At 35.9% G+C, this 22,202-nt stretch overlaps 1 protein-coding gene across 2 annotated transcripts in view; it reads right to left on the bottom strand.

Moving 5' to 3' along the window:
• CADPS2 (calcium dependent secretion activator 2) overlaps window positions 1–22,202 on the bottom strand; it is a 284,523-nt gene that overhangs the window by 12,695 nt on the left and 249,626 nt on the right. For both annotated transcript variants that reach the window (XM_054514815.1, XM_054514814.1), the window contains 4 exons: window positions 22,121–22,195; window positions 18,653–18,736; window positions 18,506–18,538; window positions 8,831–8,938 (listed from right to left, as the gene is read on the bottom strand). In XM_054514815.1, coding sequence (XP_054370790.1) covers window positions 8,831–8,938; window positions 18,506–18,538; window positions 18,653–18,736; window positions 22,121–22,195 — 300 coding nt within the window. The remainder of the gene's footprint in view (window positions 1–8,830; window positions 8,939–18,505; window positions 18,539–18,652; window positions 18,737–22,120; window positions 22,196–22,202) is intronic.

Raw genomic sequence — 22,202 nt, 5'->3', positions numbered from 1 at the left:
TCTTTCCACCTCATCAATCTTGACTCCTCCATTTACTCTTTATGTTATTGCAGTGCCATGTGGCAGAGCTGGATGTAGCTGTGAAGCAGACAGGGAGATGCACACTGCTGCAGCTACTCCTCTCTTCACCACAGCAACTGGCCACTACACTGCCCTAATGGGGAGCAGAGGTCCAGCCTCCTACCTCCCTCCTTCTTCTCTTCTCCCCTTTCTCTTTGGATGAAATCTCGTTGGACTGGGCAGGTGCCTGGTTTGCTCCTTTCCATCCCGGACCCTGTTGCCCATGAACACTCTTTCAGCTATGTAAATTTTACAGCTGTGTTGGGGTGGTTTTTTGAGCCGACTTTTATCTGTAATATTTTCTACTTTTTTCCTTGTTCTTTAAGTGCAGTATAATGTAAAAGAAAGTCACTGCAATGTAAATTAAGAAAATATACCTTGAAACACCTGAAAATTATTTAAAGAAAATCATCTCTGTACAGTTCAACACTTCTGCACATTTAAACCACCACTAAAGCTTTGGTTTCCCATGACTGAAGAGGTGAAGAAGCTCTTTCCACTGACAAATCTGTGTCAGAGCACTCTCAGCATCCTTATCTATTCTGATTTGTAACATAGCAACCTCTTTGTGTTATACCTGACTCGTTATAACAAAACCAGATTATTCTTATGGTTTCTGGTACTATTTTCCTTGTAATGTGATCAACAATGTGGTTGTGTGTCTATTTGTGAACACTTAAGAAGAGTTTTGTTTTACTTTCCTTTTTCAAATAAGCTTGACCCAAATGAAATACAAAGTATAAACATCAAACCTGCAAGTAAGGTTTGAGAAGCCACAAGGTTCTCCTGCTGTTTATACGTGTGTGAATTACAGTACATCAAGAAATCAATATTCCCTAGATGGTGCTTGTGCCTGGCACTTCATGGTGAACAAACATTAGGTAAGACAATACAAATGGTACAATCCTTATTGATTTCTCTTGACTGTGTAGAATGTGAAAGCTGCAACCACAGTTAACACTTACTGACTGCCTCATCTGAAGTTTCAGTGCTATTTTATATTTTTATAGTTGTCCATGCTCAATTGATTCTATTAAGTTGCTAGACACATTTCTAGGTAGGTAAGAAGAAAAAGTGCAGTGCCTGGAATGAGATGCTGCTACTTTATGCCTAAGTGGGATAAAAAGGTTAAAGGACTAAATTGGGCCTGGATGTTGGAAGGAGCTCTCTTTTATTAGACAGAATTGTTATTGTTTTCAATGAATGATATTGTGAGTGATGGATAGATCCATATAACTAAGTTAATAAGTTATATGGATCTATCCATATAACTTATATATTTATAGTATATACATATATACTACATATATACAGTATATACCAGAAATGCATATGAGAAAACTGTACTGGAAGCTCCCAGTATTATAGACCCTCCCCAAACATACAAGCAAAAACCGTTTGTGGTTCTATTTGATTGAAAAACTTCCCTCAGGAAAAAAAAAAATCAGATGGGTTTTAAAATATTTTTTTTCTCCTCATTTTTCCTGTTGTGACTTGTAACACCCATTTAAAATTGCTTTTTAAGACCAATTTATACATTGTTCTTTATTTCCTCTCTAAAAAGGTGAGCTTCTCACACAAGTCAGGGAACTTAGAGGGTAGTGCAGTATAAGGAATTCTGAATATCAGGCTATGAGTTTTAGTGCCCTAAAAATAATCTTCTATTTTCCTTTTATACCCAGAGAGCACTTTTAGCAAGATATCAAAATATCTATTTCATAGTTTCTTACTTCCCAGCTGGAAAACTTTAATAAGATTGAATCGGTGTGAAAAAGGTGTCAGACATCCATTCCATGAATACTAAATGCAGACTGGACTATGGGATATTTAATGTCTTGGGAAAATAATTTTGGTATCTTTTTGGGTTGTGTGGTACACAACAAATTGGAAATTCAGGAATTAAGAATGGCATAAAGAATGAAGATGTGAAAGTGTATCATATCAAAGCCATGTAAAATACAGTCATATTATGTCATTGTGTTTCTCTAGAGAAAACACTATCAGCTGCAGTATAAAACAGCTTACAAAGTGCTGAATATTCTGGTCCTGAAGCAGAAAAATCTGAAGCACATGCTTTACTTTAAGTATGTTGTGATTGTACTCAGTTCAACAGAACTGAGCTTTGCTGCAGTCATAGCAGCAGAATCAGCACCCTCTAAGAGTGGGCACTTTTTTTGTCAGCATAATCCAGAAAAAAAAAATCAAAGAAAACTTCTATACTAAATGAAAACAGAGAAAGGTTACATTTTTCAGATTTCAAATGAACTTTTTTTCTTTTATAGAGCTTGCTACCTTGAGAAATGAGGTGAGTCTATTTGAAAACATCAGGAATAATTTAGTGAACTTTAAAAAGACTTTGAACAGTAAGTTTGGAAGATGTTGCTTCCATCTTGCAGAAGAGTTTCCTATATTTGAGCATATCAATATAACTTACTTTTTCAATGACGCTGCCTACAATTTTCTTTAAAATTCTTTTACCAAAAGAGAAACAACTGTTTCAAAATGACAAAAAATTCTGTTAGATCACGAGACAACTACAGAGTGGTTTCCATATCACGAGCTTTCTATTTCCCCTATAAAGTAAGAGACGTAATTAAAGATGAGTTAAGACTTTGGTGAAAATCTAAAGAGCATCGGCAAATCTGAGCACCGCTCAGCTTTTCAATTGCTTTTCTACTTCTCGGTTCTTTTAAATGGTTTTCTATGGCAGGAACATTTTTCTTAATTAGTCACAGCTAATTACTGTTCTGGCATAGACAAGTAATCAGAAATGTCAGAGCTGCAAGGCTACATCTCCCTAATCCTTTGATAATAATTTAGCCTCCTGGGAGGGCCTCAAGCTGCGGTAAGTAGTGGCTGACAATAAGGCAAAATTAGGTGGGCAGCAGACCATTAGGATAGAAAAATAAAAAGCACTACCAAATCCTGCTGAGCACCATCAGGCAACTAACTACACTGCCAGATGAGGTGCCTGTTTAAGCCTGTGTTGTTAATTAGCTGATTCTACCAGACCTGCCACATATGTCCAGGTGCATCGTGCAAAGATGCGTATTTCTGGGTTTGCGCCAAAGGACAATTTTGCACTGTGATCAAATTTCAAGAATCTGAGAAAGAAGCCCACATATTTCTTGAAGATTACTCTGAGTTATCAAAGAAATAAGAAGATCAACAAGCTACAATCCATTTTTGTTGAGTATTTTTTTAAGTAATTAGGCACGGTCCTCTCATGTTTCGCAGAGGTTAATACAAACACAGCTTTTGATTCAAATGTGGCCTTTAACCAAGTAGACCTTTTGTCAAATCACACACTTGCAAATAATTACATAACAACAAAAGTGAAGATTACTTATTAAAATTAGCGTGACAGGAAGTAATTTGAGAATAAGGAAAAAAAATCCACAATTGAAATTTTCTAGAAAAACATTGTTGACTACTAAATATTACAAAAATAGTGCTTTTGAGGTAGACATAAGCAGCACAAGGAGTTGCTACTACTGAAAACTCAATTTAAATTAAGTGCTCCTCTTAGCTGTGTAACACCACAATTTGCACATTTTTAAACACTTTTTTTGTAATAGGTCAGAAAATCTACAGAAATTAGGCAATTGAATAAAGCACTTGGCAAACAGAATGAATGGCAAACAGAAATTAGTCAGATGAGTACTTCATATCTCCATTTAGCCACTGAGCAGAGCACATATCATAATAACCTTTGAAGAATAATTAAGACCTCAAATAATCTCAAGTACATCATTGAACTTGAATTGTTCCATCCCTGCTACTAATGGAAAATGAAAATAATGGTTGGAATATGGGAACACCACTAGCATTTAATAAACATTCCAGGCAAAATACAAGCAGTTTTTCAACAGAAAAAGAATATCCCATTACATCTGAACTTTTGAAATGCAAAAGCCAAAACCCACATTGTAAATATGAAGTGCTTAAGCTTTTAAATGGGTTATGAAGATGCTCAGTCTTTCTGTACTCCAAAGACAGTTGTATGAGTTCCCTGCCATATACAACTCTTGTACAGCTTGTTGAATTGCTACAATGCATGAGGACACAGCCTCCAGAAGTCCTCCCACATGGGCAGTCCCTGCAAAGTCAGCAGGAATACTGCATCCCACCACACCAGTTTAGCACCCAGAGGAGATGGGCAACATCTGCTCACAGGTGCCATCTGGTACAAGATAACTATGGGCACCACTTTGCCACTGCTCACCTTTCCAGGATGTGCACTCCAACTATTTTGTGTGTTTATGGTACACTTGGGAAGAAGTTTCCCAGAAATTATGGCCTAAAAAAAATTGGAAGCCTTTTCAGTTGTATCAATGGCTGAACATTGATGCATTAAAGCTGTTCTCTGAAACTATTTTTTATTTCTCAGAGCAGTAATCACTAATTGCATAAAGATTTCACTGCACATACAGACTTAATAAAACTGTAATCATACATCTGTTTACACAATCAGTTTTCCACAACAGACACAAAATAACCTGTTAGATAATGCTCTCAATGGCAAATCTTGGCAGATTCCAAGAAGGAATCTGAAGCAAAAATGTCTGGAATGACTCTTTTTGAATATCCATACTTCACATGCAAATCACAGGTACAAGAAAGTGAGAATCTACCCAGGTGGCACTTAGGAACTAGACATTACTACAGAAAGTAAGTATTGCATCAATCTTTTATGAGAGCTGTATGCAAAATTAAAAAAAAATATTTTTCCAAGAGGTTTGTCAACAAAATCCAATTTTGTTTAAAGGAAGTAGTTTTTAATTTACAAGTCTGATATATATTAAAATCCTCAAGATTTATTAGTCCCATCTTAAAAATTCTAGTAGAAACATGAATCTAAGTCTAGGCAATGGAAATAACCTGGCATGTTTATGGACACAGCACTGCATTTATTAAAGTTAACCGTTAAAGGCCTATTGATTTTGAAAAGGTAGAACCAGATCCCATGGGAATTTCATAGTTGGGTATTTTTAAAATCTGATAATTTTGTGATCAGATACACAGCACTGTTTTTTGGTAGGCTGCACAGATGCTTTTACATTATCCGTGAAATGTCTTTATAAATAAGAGAGGCGTTAATAATAATTAGTAATATTCTCTATTTATTCTAGTTTTGTACAATTATATTCTAAATATTTAATTTCTCCATTCACCAACTTGATTTACTGCCTTTTCTGAAAACAAATATTTAAAAAATTATTTACAAAAAAATAAAACTAATGTTAAATACTGTTTCTAAAACATTAACCCAGAGCTACTGCAGAGCTTAATCATATGCAATAGATTATAAACATTACAAGTGCTCTTTAAGAATTGTGATGTTAAAAACAAATAAACACTACTCTCCATCCCCCCTGCGCCCTCAACTGTAGGCTGTTACTGCATGAGAGAAGGAGATAAATGTCCTGAATCCCTGTGACAGAAGGAATTTGACAAGCAAAATTATCAGCTGATTTTAGGAAGAAGACCATGTCCCATCCTGCAAAGGGAGGCATAAATTCCCATGTCTTTGATAAACTGACCAAGGGAAAAATCTTTGTGCCTTCAAACCTGGTGACTAGTTTTGAGAACAGGAAGGCAGCACACCAACCTGGGAGAGACCAATGCTACCAGGAGCACCTGGACATATTACTCTGCCTGCTGTCTGTAGTCTTTCTGGAGGAGGTAATAATGAAATGTATCCAGGAGCTGAGTTTTTCAGTGGAAATGAAGGAAAAAAAACCCCACATTGGTTCTGCTGCATGATCAGCGGATACACTGAAGCACAAGATTGAAATGGTTTAAAAATGGTGCTGAAAAAACTACCAGCCCAGTCAAAGTCACCGTAGATTTGAACCTCTTTCATATTTAAGGGTTCATATCACAAGCTGAAGTTCATATTTTGTATAGCAGGGCACTGCATTTATAGGCTTACCAAACACTGCCATAAAACACCACATATTTTTTTGCCTTCTCTCCAGTTTGAAACTACCCAGCTGGATTAGAAATGTTACAACTCCTAGCTTTAACATATTGTGACTCACTGCCAGGCACTTGTACTTTTATCAATATTATTCTTAAATTTAAATTATCTTTGTTGTGCACATAACTTGTGTGACAGACAAGCTGTTCACTCGGTCACCCTAATAGCTGTTAGCAGCATATAGCAGCCCTGGATCAAGTCAGTGATATCTGGACATAAATAGTTTGCAATTATACATTTTTGTGGGGTTAAAATAGTGTCTCAGGCCTGATCTTCTCTATATTTATAACTAAGACCTCTAGCACACAGAAAAGTCAGTTTTTTTGTTATTCTGGATGAGGTATTTCCCTGGCTGAAGCACTGGAAAGTGTGCTTTTCCTCTTTCAATATGCTGATGATTACTTAGCTGATACTAATTCAATGTGTTTTAAGAGGAAAGCAACTGTGATCTACAGCTCTAGCCAGTCCAATGACTTCAAGCACATTTACATAAAAAGTGAATATATTTTATTCTTTCTATTGAAATATAACTTGATAGATTTGAATTTATAAAAAGAGTACCTAGGTTTTCCTAAATAATAATAATAACAATAATACAAAAAAACCTTCAAAAATAATTTGCAAAATCTTGCTCAGTTATAATGTTCTAAATCTGAATTAATGTCAGGAAAGGCGAATTAACAGAGTGAGATGACTTTGTTTTACATTTCTGCATGCTATGAACTTCCATATTTTGTTAATGCTTTTTTAATGCTGCATCTGTCCAATCAATAATATCTCCCAGTGTGATGTTACATAGAAATGTGATACCAGCATGTAGAAAGTGAAATAAAGACACAAATAGGTATCTGATACAAAAAATACACATTATGTATATATTTTTTCTTTTCTTACAGATAACAAGCATTGGTCACAGCAGCATACAATGTATACTACTGAGTAAAAGGGGATAGAAAAGGATTTGCAAACTCAAAGGCAAGTGCTGTATCAGAACTTGTGTCCATACAAGAGATGTCTTCTAGTGCTGAAAAGCTTAATTGCTGAAATGAAATTCAGAAGAGGTCCTGAACCCATGTTAACTCAGCCCTACTGAAGCCCTGTCCGTGTGCTAGTGCTAAGCCAAAATCATGCCAGGAACTGTGCTGGATCCCCTGACAGCTCCCAGACCCATGCCCAGGCCTTGGCCAGTGCCCCACATTGACACAGTGAAAATCAGTCCCATCCCACTACATCAAAAAAGTCAATGTGGTCTCTCCAGTGAGAGTTAGATTTGGCCTTAGGCAGATAATTTTATTAACATTCAGGAAATGACAACATAAGCAAAAATAACCCCAAAGAAAAACAAAAAAATAGAAACTTGAAAATGAAACATATGCTTGCAGATTCATTGCAAAAGCAAACTGAAGCAGAAGTTGCTAATACGGTTTTAGTACTTTATGAAGGTGCCAGCTGGATGGATGATAATTTTTCTACCCCTGCAGGGCATCAAAGCTTTTATAAAATCATTCTTTTCACACATATTAGCACTTAGCTTATTAAAACAGATGATACTTTTTTTTTTTGTTTTGTAAAGATGCCCGGGAGTGTCTGGAAATATAAAATCTGAGAGTTAAGTCTTATTTTGACCACCCAGCCTAACAAACAACAAACACTGACATGACATACCATGGCTGAGACTCTATGTTATGGGACCTTCTGTGACTGCCACAACTGTAGTGTCACAGTAAAGGCTGTGAATTGCTGTTATGAAAACATTTGCTGTAACTTGCATAATTAAATTAAACTGCCAGCAAAGCTTCCTAAAATACTTAGGAGATGACACAAATAAATACATTTCAAAGTCTATATTATGTTCCAGAATTAGTTTTGTAATAAATTCCATTTCACAGTGCTAGAGATGACTTCTTTTCCTGTTCAAATTCCTATGTAATTGTGACTGAGATAATTGTCATGTAAACTGAGCTCATCTTATAGTTAAATAGCTTTTATTTTACATATATTTTACATGTGTAGTGCTTTAAATTTATACAGAAGGTACTATTTCAGCTGCCTACAGCTTCCCCTTCAGCCAATTAAAAAAAGGACATACTAGACATTAATTAGTAGTCAGAACTTGAATGAACTGAAATGTGATCATTTCTAACAAAAAGATGAGGAATCAGGGCAAAGGAATGAATGGAAGAAGGCTGCAGAAGTTATCAAAGATGAAGAAAATTACTACATGCACCTTGAAGATGAGGATTACTCTAAACTTGCAGAAGTCAGATTAGAAATTTGAAAATGAGTTTGAAAATTCAGTAAATGTTTATAAATGTCAACTTCAAGAAATTAGAAGTCTTAAACTGGAAATCCATAAAACAAAATTCTAAAAGTCATTCCGCAGAAGTCCCAGCCAAACCCACAGATGTACCTGGCATCTGTGTACTCTTTCTATATACCAGCAGGCAGGGATATGTAATTAATTCTTAATTTTCTTAATTTAGCAAAATTTGGTCTGCAATGGAATCCACAAGCCACACCAATCCAATCCTCTCCATTAAAAAATTAAAATCAAAAGATGGAATATAATTGGACTACTCACAGTGGGAAAAGTTACTGTTTCAAATAATAATATTTGACCAATTTTATTTGTCCTCTAGCACTTAAGTTTCACACAGAAAATATGAGCAAAAAAAAGCTATCAACAGAGAAGAATATCTAAACAGCTTGCTGAACACCATCAAAGTCCAGCTTATCCCTCCTGATGTAGTAGTGTTACAAGGACACTTTGCAAGGCTAGTTACTTACATCAAATAACTTCTCTATGTACATTTCCTCATTGACCTTTTCTCGAAGGATATCCTGGTTTTGCCGAACAAACATAATGTAGGTGTCTGCCAGATCCATTCCTGGTTTCTGTGAAGAAAAAAAGTGAAGGGAGAAAGTAATGGGAACAGAAGGACAAACCCCTCAAAAACTGAGACTTAAGAGAAGTTAAGCATAATGAAAACAAATGTTACAATGTTCATAGATGTACAAACTGTATTAACAACACCTTCTGTGAATTCTGGTTAGTTAACATGTTCATGAACTTTCACTATCAAGGTAGTTCTACATGTTTTAATTTATGGAAGCTCTGAGTTATAAATCTACATTGCCATATGCAGTTGAATCAAGTCTTAGCTCTGGAAACATCAAACTTGTGCCAAACTTGGATATCTTCCCCTGTTTTTGATAGTGAGGCTTTCATAGATAGCCACTCCAGCCCAAGTGTGGAGATCCAAATCCTGCTATCACATTCAGAAAATACTTAAAAAAGCATTCAGCTCCTTTTTCACTGCCTAAGATTTCTTCTAATTTACGTCCAGTGTACAGCTGAATTTTGTGTTTGACATAAGCTTCAACTAACTGCAATTCAAGCTAAGCTCAAGCACATCCCTGGGAGCAATGGCATAAAAAGGCAGTTTTGAGTGTAGTCCTGTATGCTTATATTTTGTAAACTGATGCACTGGTGCAGTCAGCCCAGAGGATGCCTAGGGGAGGAGCAAGGACCAAAACTTTTCCCTTCCTGTACCAATAGAAGTTCTGTATGAATAGCAGAGCAGGCATAATTTTTATACCACACCCCCTAGGACATGGTGCGTGTATGTGGTACTACAGCTGTGCAGGCACAGTGGTAGCAGAAACTGCTCTCTCCTCTGAATTGCTCCAGAATCCAGCTGTGATTTCTGTATCTCTGTAGTCATGAAAAGTTGTTCCACAATAACGCTCCTAACAGCCTGCACCTTGCCCTTTAATGGCAGTGTATGCAAAGTTGCTAAGGAGTTCACATTTTTCTAACTGGAACCCAGAATGCACACAGGCACTCTGAGAAGTCTTCTGCAAATGCCCTCTATATGAACGAGCTTGTTAAAGTATTACTTACTCCCAAACAATAGTTTATAATGTTCTTGGCATGCAAAAGAATGTTAAGTTTTATAATACTTTATAGTATTAGTTTTATAGTATTATAGTATATAGTATAGTATTATAGTTTTAACATGGGCCTTAACATTTGTAGAGGATGCAGATTTTGCTAAGACAGAACAATTAATAGTTCTGAGGAAGAAGGACAAAAGCAGTTATACCCAGCCCCTGAATTCCCAAGCATAAGACATGTCTATTTCTCAAAAACTGTAATTGTCTGAAAATAGGATATGAATAACACAGTAATATATTTAGCATACTTTAAAAGCCTGTATGCATGAACATGCTCATATAGTTAAAATATTAATATATTATTTTATATTTAGGCCTCCTTTCTAGTCTGCAAGTGAGTACTCAACTTTATTTTTTTTTCTTATTTCTCATTATCTTGTATGTAATATTTTGTAATTTATATGAACAGGTCTGAGCACAAGAGGGAAGGAGCAGTGCAACATGTCCACACTAAAACTTGTCCAGAAAGTGCTGTCATCCTATTACAGTAACAGGATGACAGCATTCTTTCCATAAAGCTGCAGTGAGTGAAACCTCCTGGCTTATGAGGTTCAATTCTTTTTTCCCTGAATCTACCACCAACATATAGAAGAATATGTTCCAAAATAAAAAGATTTTCTTTTTCATTTATACACGTGCAAATATGGCAGTTTCATTTTTTAAAAGTAACCATTAAATGTGGAATGATGGCCAGCTTTCATGCTTGTAGCATCTCCAAAACTCATAGTGAAAAACTGAAATATCTCCTACATTTGGACTGGTCATTCCAGAAGCAATGAAAGCTCATTGCAAAAACTTATCCCATCTATATATGCTTAGATGAAACTCTTAAGAGGAAAGCAGGACCATTGATATTTATATCTGCATTACACACCTAAATCCTAAGCATAGAATAAAAAATCTAAGACTTCAATAGACAAACCATTTTCTGTTGGAAAACCTGATTTGCAGAAATTAATAAATCTCCTTCATAAAACAGTACCTTCACTAAAATGTGATAGAAATTCTTAAGACAAATCAAAAAGTGAAGCAGATTTAAAACAGAAAACTCCATATTTTACCTTAGCATACTCATTTGTGATGGCACAAGAGAATACAATCAGTGTTGAAACCTTATAAACTTTCTGAAACCTGATACAGAATTTACAGGAATTAGACTAGAGTTAACTTGGAGGAATAATAGAAAAATATTTTGAAATATTTTTAAAATATCTAAATGTTTTGAAATCTCCAGAGATGGGTGAAGGAGATAATCTAGTAAATGAAAGGCTCTCTATAGTTCTTGAAGATATACATTCGAGTGTATTAATGAATCTTTCAGTGAATTCTAAAACCTAGTGGTTCTGCAATTAATACACTATTTTCTTTTACTAAGTTCAATAAAAAATGTTCATCTTGCAGACAGCCAAAGCAAAAAAGTAACATTTCCCATCAGCATTGACTCCCTTATCTTTGAGATGTTTACCTAGTCTTGAAGCTGTGACATATGGGAATTTCACACCTAGTGAATATATTTTCATGTAGCTTGTGGCACAGGAGTGTAATCATTAAAAGAATATACACAAGTAAGAGTAACTGCAACAGCTGGTGACATTTACCAATTAGAATTACAGTTCTTTTAAACACTTCATCCTTCTTAATGTGTGCAGGATAATTATCTTTGAAATTGCTGTGGAAAAAAAATTAATTTTCCTTTTAAACAGTGTCTGACTTCAGTAGAAGTAAGTCTGGGTAAGGCAGATTATCAATACTCTGAAGTATGTCTGTTTAAACCTCACCAAAATCACTGAAGGTTAATCATCTTTGCTCATAGTGGGCAAAGTACACATTAAACACTGAATGAACCAACAGAACATCAAATTCTTCATTATCTTTTCATATTGCATGAATTGAATTTATTTGCTTTCTCCAAACAAGGGGAAAAAGAAAAGAAATCTATTTTAAAAATAAAAATAGCTTTAATGCTGTATATTTAATGTTTTAACTTTTTTTATAGGGATTATGTAATATTTGGTAACCCTTGATAACACTATTCTTTATTGATCTGCTTTAAATTATTAAGCATCAGAAAAAATCCAAGTTAACACAGAATTAAACAAACAAACAACAACAAGAAGTTTCATGTGCCTTAGAAAACAAACAAATAGAAATGGAGATATATTTTAAATAACTGTCACAGGGGGCATTTAATTGAAAAGACTAAAGCATTCCAGTCTCCACAGCCATACTCAATAAAAAAATCTTCTCTGAATCTCTGGCAGAACATCTGCTGAAGTTAATGAGAGTTATTTGCACATCTTTGGGAGAAAAATGTAACCTGGTATGTTATCCAGGTAAGTATAAAAAAATATTGGGTGAAAGTTTCCCCAGGAAAAAAGGTGGGTTTTTTATGATAGATAGAAAGTTATTGTAAGTTTGTTTTATTCAGAACAGCAGACAAGCTGTTTTGCCTATCTGAAAATGAAAGAGAACCAGACAAAGAGATGAATAGAGAAACTGGAAACACAAAGACATCAAATAAAATACCAGGAAATTAAGAGTTGTAAATAGGGTTACTTTGTCGCTGGTTACACAAGTAACTGAATACACTGGCGAGTGAATGAGTTTAAACAAGGGTGTAGGCTTCAGCACATTCTTTTTTAGGGTTAATCACTAGTTAACCTGGCAAGATGAACATGCTGTTTGGGGAAAAAAAATTTAAAATCCTTGTTAATTACATACTGCAAGTGCTCTTACTTCCTGCTGCTGCACCTAATCCCACAGGTGCAGGTTGTCCCTTACTATTCACTGGTAGGTGGGTCCTACTGCCAGGCTCTTTTTCATAGCAATAAATTCAGATAAAGAAGAAACAGCCTTGTTTTCCCCATTTGAACAGGAAAACAGTATCATAGTGTCTATTTAACATGGAGGCAAATGTTGAATGTTAAAATATATTATTTGTTTCCAAGATGTTGTAGAAGCTGTTTTATGAATGACATGCATGGCTCCCACTGGCAATATTTGCCTGAAGCACTTAGTGAAAAGTAATGCTGCATTGCCTTAATTTCCAGGCATTCAAATATTTTGCTGCTGAAAGATTGCAGTGGGTTTAATGTTGCCACTAATATTAGGCATTTTCCTACAGGCAAGGTACACCTAAGTTTCTGAACAGCATTTTGCAACGCAACAGTTTGGCATAAATCTCAGGGAAAATCATGTACATTTGTAATACTTGAGTTATGTTTATTTTCACTCTGGCTTTTGTCACAGAACATTTCTTAGCATTAGAGAGTATTAAATGAACTTATATTACCAAAACCAAGAAACCAGCCTCAACCCACTACACTAGTTTTACTGAGTTGCTCTCCTGCCAAGGCATTAATGTTCCAAAGATGAGAACAGATACTAGAGACTAACTATAAAATAACAAAATCCATCCAGTTTTCTGTTTGCTCTCCTCTCCACCTCTTTCCCCTCCCTTGCATCCTGGAGGGAGTCATTTTAACTACAGCATGGTTGTAACAATGCAATGAAAAGGAGAGATGAGCTGGGGGGGCTATTGTGAGGAACTCAGGAGCTCCTTATTCAGTGTCCACCACAAAATGAAAAAGCATGTTGGAAAATTTCACTGCCTGAAAGTTCTCTAAATACTGCAAGGCTCATCACTGGGCTATGGAATTACAAAATTAAAATATCATTAAAATACTTTTGGAATAAAAACTGCTTGTATCCATGGCTAGATCATCATCCCCATATTTTCTTAGAAAATTAAATACATAAGCAAGGGAGGAAGGTGCACCATTTGCATAATCAGCCTATTATAAAGGTAAAATTTTAATTTCACATGGTTATAAAGAAATTGTTTTGTTTAAATGAAAAAAATGCAAAGCATTTTCTCTCCCTTAAAAACATGTTCTTTAAAAGAAACAGCAACTTTGGCAGAGAGGAGATTTTGTATTTTGAGAAGTCTCATGGAAAATTTGAACTGATTCTGCAAGCATTTATAAAAACATTTTTTCGTGTACATATAGTTTCATTGCATACATGGGGAAACACAGGCATGCAAGTGTTTGCACCACGATTTTGATTCTTAGTGAAAAAACCACTAAAGCCCCCATGAAAAAATTTGGTATTAAAATATGCTTTTTTTTCCTCCATGAAGTTGTATTTTATATATTAGCTTTCCTACTGATTAGTAGTCATCCTTCTGATTGCCATTTAAGAGGTATCTCAAAAGTACTGCTGACTTAAAACAGATGCTGTAGGGCTTTCCCTCCAATTCCACAATAGCCTGTTTTCACAGATTGGAAAAGAGAAGGGCCAGTTCTCAGGTCTGGGTATACAGAGGAAGAGAAAGCCAGGAGAAGCGCTAAGTGTAAGGATAATACCCCTTCTGTGGTCTTTTTTAAAAAATAGTGTTCTAAAAGAAAATCCAGCTTAAAATTGACTAGCATCGTATGGCCACACCTGAATAAACACTTATTTCTCTCAAAACGATTTTTGCTTCTTAAAATCAGCTAGATGAGGCCATGCAGCACAAGTGTGATATCTGCAAATGAAGGTATCTGGAAGGTCCCCATGTGTGTCTGCCTGGTAGGAGGCAGAGTTCCTTCTTTGGCCTCTCCAAGACCCCATAAGTCAAATGCTGGCACATGTGTGAGGCCCCTTTTCATACCTTTGATCCCCACATAAAGGCAGGAGCGGAGCGAGAGGGCTGGCATTGTGCAAGCTGTGCACTGCTGTCAGCCCTGGCTCCCTCAAATGGCCCCTCTGCACTTGCTATGACAGGTGGCCCATAGGAAGAGAGGGAGGATTAGGTTCCTTCTGTGCCCTCTAAGTAACTGGCATAGATTACTGGCTCCTACAAAGGGATTTAAACATACCTTTCTGAACAAAAAGCAGTATATACATGAGCATGTAACTGGATGCTCAATTTGTATGAGTAATTGCTCTGGTTGTATTTGACAATGCAGCAAATGTGTGTAGAAATGACCAGCCAAAGACACAATTATTTGTATGCAAAACTGACTTACATGATGAGAAATTGAACACAACGAAATTATCTACATGATTAAGGAATAATAATCATTTGAGATTAACAGCATTCTTTTTTTAAACCTCAATTTTACTGCATTCTTTCCTTATTCTTATTAATTAACTGGCTTTGTGAACAGAATATTAAAAAAAGGAAATATATTAGGTTGTACTTCTACATCTCCTATGGATTGCTTGGACTTTAAGAGAAACTAACAAAGGATTATAGTGGATTTAGATGAGTTGTCTATTTAAATCAGCTTCTGCATTCCCAGTTATCAAAACATCACATGAAAAAGAGAACCAATGTCATCCCTCATGCACTACTTGTAAGGTTTGTGTTGTTTTCCTCCAAACATTTGGTTTCTTCCACCTGCACAGCAGGCACATTTTTTTCCACTGCAGAGCCTTGCATACTGTAACAATTACCAATAAGGTGAGCATAACAGCAACTAGATTTTTTCATTATTATTTTTAGGAAATCACAGGACATCGTTATTCTCCCTAGTCTGGGTAATTTTACACTGTTGCTATTATTTCTGTCGGGGTTTCAATTACCAAAACATAGGTAGTGTCCATACAGCCCTCTATGCAGAGCTGGGGAAAGCAACGAGAGCTCCTTGGCACTGCATATGTCCCACTTCTTGAAGGGGATTCTGAAAAATGGAGGCTTACATTGCATGTTTTCTCAAACAGTTAAAAAACCCCACCAAACCACTTTCTTTTTGGTCTTCACTTGGATGTAATTAATCATAATTCTCTAGCAAGAATAATGAATAGAGGGGTAGACAGCAAGGGTAGGTAGCATTTTTACCAGCCTATCTGCCAAATGAACCACAAGTCTGTGTCCATCTTTCCCACCCTGCTCCTGAGAAATTGGCAGATGCTGTCTAGGGAGTGTGCACCTTTGTGTCCAACTATTTACTGTCTAAAGCCTCTCTCAACATTAATAGAATTAACCTGTTCCTCAAAATGACTAAAAATCATCCAGGAATGTCTTCCTTCCTTTTGAATAATTTACTATTTCTATTTATTTTATTTAGCTTTTTTATCCCATTTGCCTCTTATCCTCCCTCTAAAACATTTTGCTCAGTACTACCTTCATTTTCTTCCAACATCTTTTTTGTCTAGTTAGCTTTTTTTTTTATATTTCAGTACAAACCAGCATATATTTCACTCTTTGCCAAATCCTGGTCGTCAAAGATGAAAAACTGTCAAATCCACACAGTCGAACAACCCTCCCAAACCCCTTGTCCCCCCCAGCCCCCTGCCTTCTCCCCCAGATGCACCAAGTGATCTCACTCTGATGGAGGTGGGGCACAGGGGCAGAATGCCATTGTCTAGCACGTGCAAGTCTGCACATATTTGCAACTACATCAAAAGAAAGGGCTGACAGTGGTCAGTTTAAGTAACTTTCACACATGCAGCTATATAGTAAGAAAGAAGAAGAAGAAAGAAGACAAGAAGAAATTTTACAACACATCAGGTCAAAATAAAACCATGAGGCATTTAATTAGCCCAGTGCAGGGTTGCTAGGTCACTGTCACACTACCAAGAACTCAGTGTACATTCCTCCCTGTGTGCTGCCCCTCACTCCACTTCTCACTTCAGCTGTGAGCCCAGGTGATGACCTTGTGATGTGACGACTTTCAGCCTCCTCTTACAGCTGGAATTTTTTGCTTTGACATCTGGTGATTTTAAGCCCTATTCAGACTGGACAGCTGCTGTCAGTAAGGGCTCTTGGCCTCAACTGCATCTTCACAACAAAAGAATGTGAAGAAGCAAAGCTAACCCCCAGCCTATGAAAACCTTTCAGTCGAGGTAAAAAGACCTCCTGAATTTGAAAATCTTTGCCTGGTCAGATCCACAGCTTCCCTGAAGCACAGTTTACATGTGTAGCTTACAGCTGTGGAACTACAAGTCCAGTTGAAATGCTTGGCTGTGGGAAAGGTGTGTGAGAAAGCTTGGAAATGAAGATATTGTAACAATGCAAGGATCTTGATAGCCTGTCAATAATCTGGTGCTTTCTTCAAGCCAAGCACCACCATTCAGTGAATGTGAGAAGGGCAGTGGGGCTCCAGCAACTTCTCTCTGCTTGCCTCCCTCTTCCTCTGGAACAGTGGGTGCATCCCTGTGGCACTGATTTGTAATATCCCACTGAGCTGGTGAGGTACTTTTTAGTCTCATTTTTATTCTGAACTTCAACATCAGTGTAGTCAGGCCAATGGTAAAAGACTTTGATGTCTCCTCCTCATAGATATGTAATTTGGAGAGTTTTCCTTATTACCTGAAAGAAGCCAATGAATTTCTAGTTTGTCCACTAATTTTTCTTTAGGCCTTTGGGTCTTAGGTGCCTCAACAAGGATCTTTTGTGGCAGCTACACAGCACAATGTCTTAACAAAAGGTAAACTAAATTAACTGTATTTGATATGAGGTCACTCCTTTGAATGAAAGACAGCCTACTTTTATCTTTTTTATAAAACAAAAGAGCACTTAGAAAGGTAAAAAATACCTAGGCAAAAAAAAAAAGTCTGAAAACATTATCTGAAAACAACAGAAATGTTACAATTTATCTTATGAATAAAACAAATATAAAGACAGCAAAATAACAAATTCCAGAAACAGAGATTTTTCCTTTTATTTAACATGCATGGACTGAAAAATAATTCAGTTAAAAAAATAATTATTTAAGCTTGCATTTTTCAAGAGAGAACTGCTGAAGGTTTTGCTGGCCACCACACAGTTTAGCATATCTGGCATTTATCTGTATTTTAATTTAGTATTTTTCATTTAAAAAATAATTTTCACTTATGTAATAATTGTAGTCTTTTTTTGCTGTGCTTGGAAAACAAGATTTTTTTAGAACTGCATTAAGAAGGGATGAGAATGCAGACTTATGAGAGAACAAGTGACATTGAGAGTGAAAATGCCAATGTTACATAACTTTGCTTATTTAAAGATATTCTAATCTCATACTCTAATAAAAATATTTTAACAGCCGAATTTTGCCTTTACGTATAAAAGAGCTCCAACAATTTCCCCTTTATTTTTTTTACTTATTGCACAACCAATGGTAAATCAAATAGGGATTGAGCAAGCAAGGGGTTAAACAAGCAGACCTGAGTCCTGAAGTAAGAAATCAAGAAATAATGGATATTCAAGTATGATGTTTTTACTTGTTGCTTATACTACATATTTGAACAATTTATCACCACAAAAGAGTATCTAAGTTACAATCCTCACTCTTCCACAACTGGAAAAGTACATTGAGAATAACCTTTCCACAGTTTGCACTGAGAGTTACTTATTGCACAAGGGAAATGAAACGTCCTCTCAGGGTTGGAGTGGCTGTTTAAATATTCTATGTAAAGCTGTAATGAATCTCTGTAGGAAAGCAAAATGTCAACAATAAAAAATGTGAGCTAAAGGCCCCCTAATTTCTGAATTAGTATGAGCAATAGAATAAATAAATCTAAAAGGGTTACACTTACCGGAACATCAACATATTTGGCAGCTGCTTTTACCTTTAGAAAATCAAGCATAAAACACACAGTAAGTACTTATTACTACAAATTGCACACAATTTCAGAATTATGCACAGATAGAATAACAGAGCCTTTGAGAATCCAAACACTTACAGTGAATGAAACTAATGATGAGAAGAAAGTACCTTCATCATATCTTGACAATTTAGACAGCACACCTTCTAACACTGAAACAACCTGGAGGAGAAGCACAGAGAAAAATCTAAATGAACAGTGTGAAAATTAATTATTTGGAGCGAGAATGTGAATTTTTCTTCCTCATATTTGTCTCGATCAGCAGGGCAACATGAACTGTAAATCTGATCACTTTCTCCACCTCACGAAGTGCTGAAATCAAGGATAACCTTCTTTCTGCACCTTCACTTATTGATCAAACAGATGGAAACTGCTGCACTACTGCAGAAATAGAAACCCAACCCAAAGTGTCTCCTGAGGCAGGCCTGCTTTGAACACAACATTGCAGCCTCTAGAATGTGGTTGAATATAGGAGTGTGTGTACCCAGCATGTATTTTGGGTAGAAATCCCATGTTATTTTCTAGGACCACAGTTTCAAAGACGATGGAGCACAATTGCTAAAGGTGGTGATTTTGTTACCCTGTTTCTTTTATTTTTGCTATTAAACAGAAAACCAGCTCTGATTTCAGCTGAAAGTGTAATAGCACTGGTTTTCTGTCAGCAGCATGAGCTGTTGAGCTGCTATTCCGTGGCCAAGAAGGTGGCAAGAAAATGTATGCCCAAAGTCTCTGGAATGATGTGGTTTCTCTCCCCTGGACTTTCACCTGCTATTGTCTGAGTAGTGTGACTCCTCAGTAAGAGATATGAATAGGTGTTTTTGACAAAATTTTTGTTCTGACCAAAAAAAAAAAAAATCTTATTAATTGCATTAATGACATCTTTAATGTTTAAACTCCCCAAAATTTGCCTTAAAGCAAACAAATTCCCTTTTCACATCCCTCTGTAATGTTACGTTGCTCAAGTAATTCACAGTGTATAACATAAAAAACTGCCAGCCATTGTATTCATGCACATTTATTTTACACATATAAATTGCTTTCCAGTTTATAAAAAGATTGTTTTAAAAGTCATCCCTTGCTCCCAAAACAGTCATTCCCACAACCAAGAGTATCATTTTATGAGTGTGAGGACAGAACAAAATTCCATCTGGCATGCTGTTAATGGGCCCTGTAACAGTGTCACAACAGTGTCACCTCCAGAGGAACTGAGATCATCACTTTACAATAAGCCCTGCTCTTAACAGTTCAAGGAGCAGGAGCAAGTGCAAACCTACATTTGTCATTTATCAATCTAACCTGTCATATTTACAGTGATTAATTAAGACACTGGTATATAGGTGCCAATCAAAGAATAAATCCCCATCGCAAGAGAGACTGGCAGTTTTTCTGGGCCCGCTTTACTAGACCAGCTTTCTGCTTTGCAGCTGCATGCCTGTGAGAAGCTGCTGTTCATACTTTAACTCATTTTATCTGATTGAAAAGGATTCTTTCTGCAGAGAAGATTATTCTTGTGCAAAGATTGGCTAAGGAAAAGGCTGATTTCATAAACCATGTGGTGTCCACAGTGCCAACATACGAATCCAATACAAGTGGGACACAAAATAACAGACAGCAAAACATTTCAGCATCTAGGATGTCTGTTTAAACAAAAGGCTCAGTTATGTAGCTGGAAACTTGTTTTCTGAGATGTCAGTGTACAGACTTGTGAAACTGTAAAAGCGTTTCTGCACATGCCTCACATTCTATGAATTGGTTACCCTGAGACACACTGTGCTTTGCTTCACTGTTTTGTGCTATTCCTGTGAATTCCTGAGTGCTTTAGACTGATGTGTCTTGTGTAAAAACTGCCCAGTACAGTTCTTGACAAGAAAACCTCACTGAAAGAAAAGTATTATTTTCAGTTTCACAAGTGACTTGCAGCTAAAAACAATGATTGAAACACTTATTCCACTGAGACACAAAGGAGGTAATAAAGCGGTAAAGGCTGGAAAATAGTGAAAATATATTAGATGCACAAGATGAATGCATATGGGTTATCATGAACACTGATGTGCATTTTTTTCTGGCCAAAACTAAGAGCTAAACCTCAGCCTTCCTTTGTACCCTCAGAAGCATTCTGCTTTGAAACAGAAGCAATCAGGATGTCACTGGTATTCCACATCTCAAGTGAGGAGACCCTGGTTAAACTGCCAGTGATCAGCCAATGACATGGAATATTTGCTTTCTGGTCTGAGATTTCAGCCTCGAGTATTACTGTGATAACTAATAATGCAAATCCCTCTGTATTGACAGCAGTTTTCCCTAGAATTTCTTGCACATACAATATGACTATATTCCTCCTTTTTTATAATCTCAGATATTAAGGAAAAAAAATCAAAAAGTTTAACCTTTAATAGCATGATTTTTTCTGCTCAAATTCCCCTTTCTTCCTCTTCCTTTTCAATAACACAAAAACCATAAACTGGAAGATTACTTGGGAGCTATGATAGGCAACATGTAAAACTTGAAACTGTTGAATTGAACTGCTTATAATTATGTTTACATCAAAACTTCACTTTTGACCAAAAATGGTTTAAATGCTTCTACACAGTTATCAATAAGTGGGCATATTTATTTTAAACTTCTATAATGATTCTACAAAGCCTTTCTCTTCAAGTAGGAGTCAATCCAAAAAGCAGATTCCCATCCCCATCCCCCCTCAGCAAGCTGTGACAAGCAAAAATAAAGGCATGATGAAAATATGATTAGAGTCTCACTTTTTGTTACTAACTCACAAATTGTGAATATATGGCTTATTTATCCTACTTTGAAAATCAGATATTTCTGGGTAGTTTGAAATGTACAGATAACAAAACTTCTTATAAAATCTTTCTGTCATTTTTTGCTGTTCCCTTCAAGCTATTCGGGATGGAAACATTTTTTTTATATCAATCACTTAAGACTTTTATTGGAATAGAGGTGCTACAGAAAGACAAGACATTGTTTAAGTTTTCTTCACTTATTCTCCAAGTCCTTATATCATGTCAAAACACATTTTATTTTTAAATATAAAAGCCTAAAAAATAAATTTCAAGGAACAACAACTTATAAAATATTTTTAATTAAATGCTTTGTGGACCAAAATCTCATTAAAAAGTTAAATTGAAACTCTGGATATTGTCCACCACCAAATACAGAATTTAAATACTAAATGATAGGAAGAAAGTTCTCATGTAAGAAATTCAACAACAAATAACACATAGTATTATATAAGACAATATTGAAAAAATTTAGTCCTACCAGTTCGACAAGCTTCTAGCAATTCCTATCTACTGCAGAAAGACAGAAAACAAACTTAATTTCAATAGCAGGCTGTGCAGAAATTGTTTACTCAATTGTTATAAAATTTAATTTTGTAAATTCAGTATTAGTTGCACAAATCGTATTTACAAATCATGTTGTCCCCTAAAATTTTCCTGCATATAGAGAAACTGTGTGATATCTGAATACATCTCCAAAGTTCAACCATTTTCTGCTATATTTAAATTAAAATGTAAATAGTTTTACCTTTGAAACAAGAAGTGAAATAATTTCTTTAACAGTTTCTTCAATCAAGTCATCTATTTTTGAATGGTATTGTTGCTGTAAT

This window comes from Molothrus ater, chromosome 5 (genome assembly GCF_012460135.2).
Source record: "Molothrus ater isolate BHLD 08-10-18 breed brown headed cowbird chromosome 5, BPBGC_Mater_1.1, whole genome shotgun sequence".
Classification (NCBI taxonomy): domain Eukaryota; kingdom Metazoa; phylum Chordata; class Aves; order Passeriformes; family Icteridae; genus Molothrus; species Molothrus ater.
Note: the sequence above shows the minus strand (reverse complement) of the source record. Positions and strands in the feature narration are given on the sequence as shown.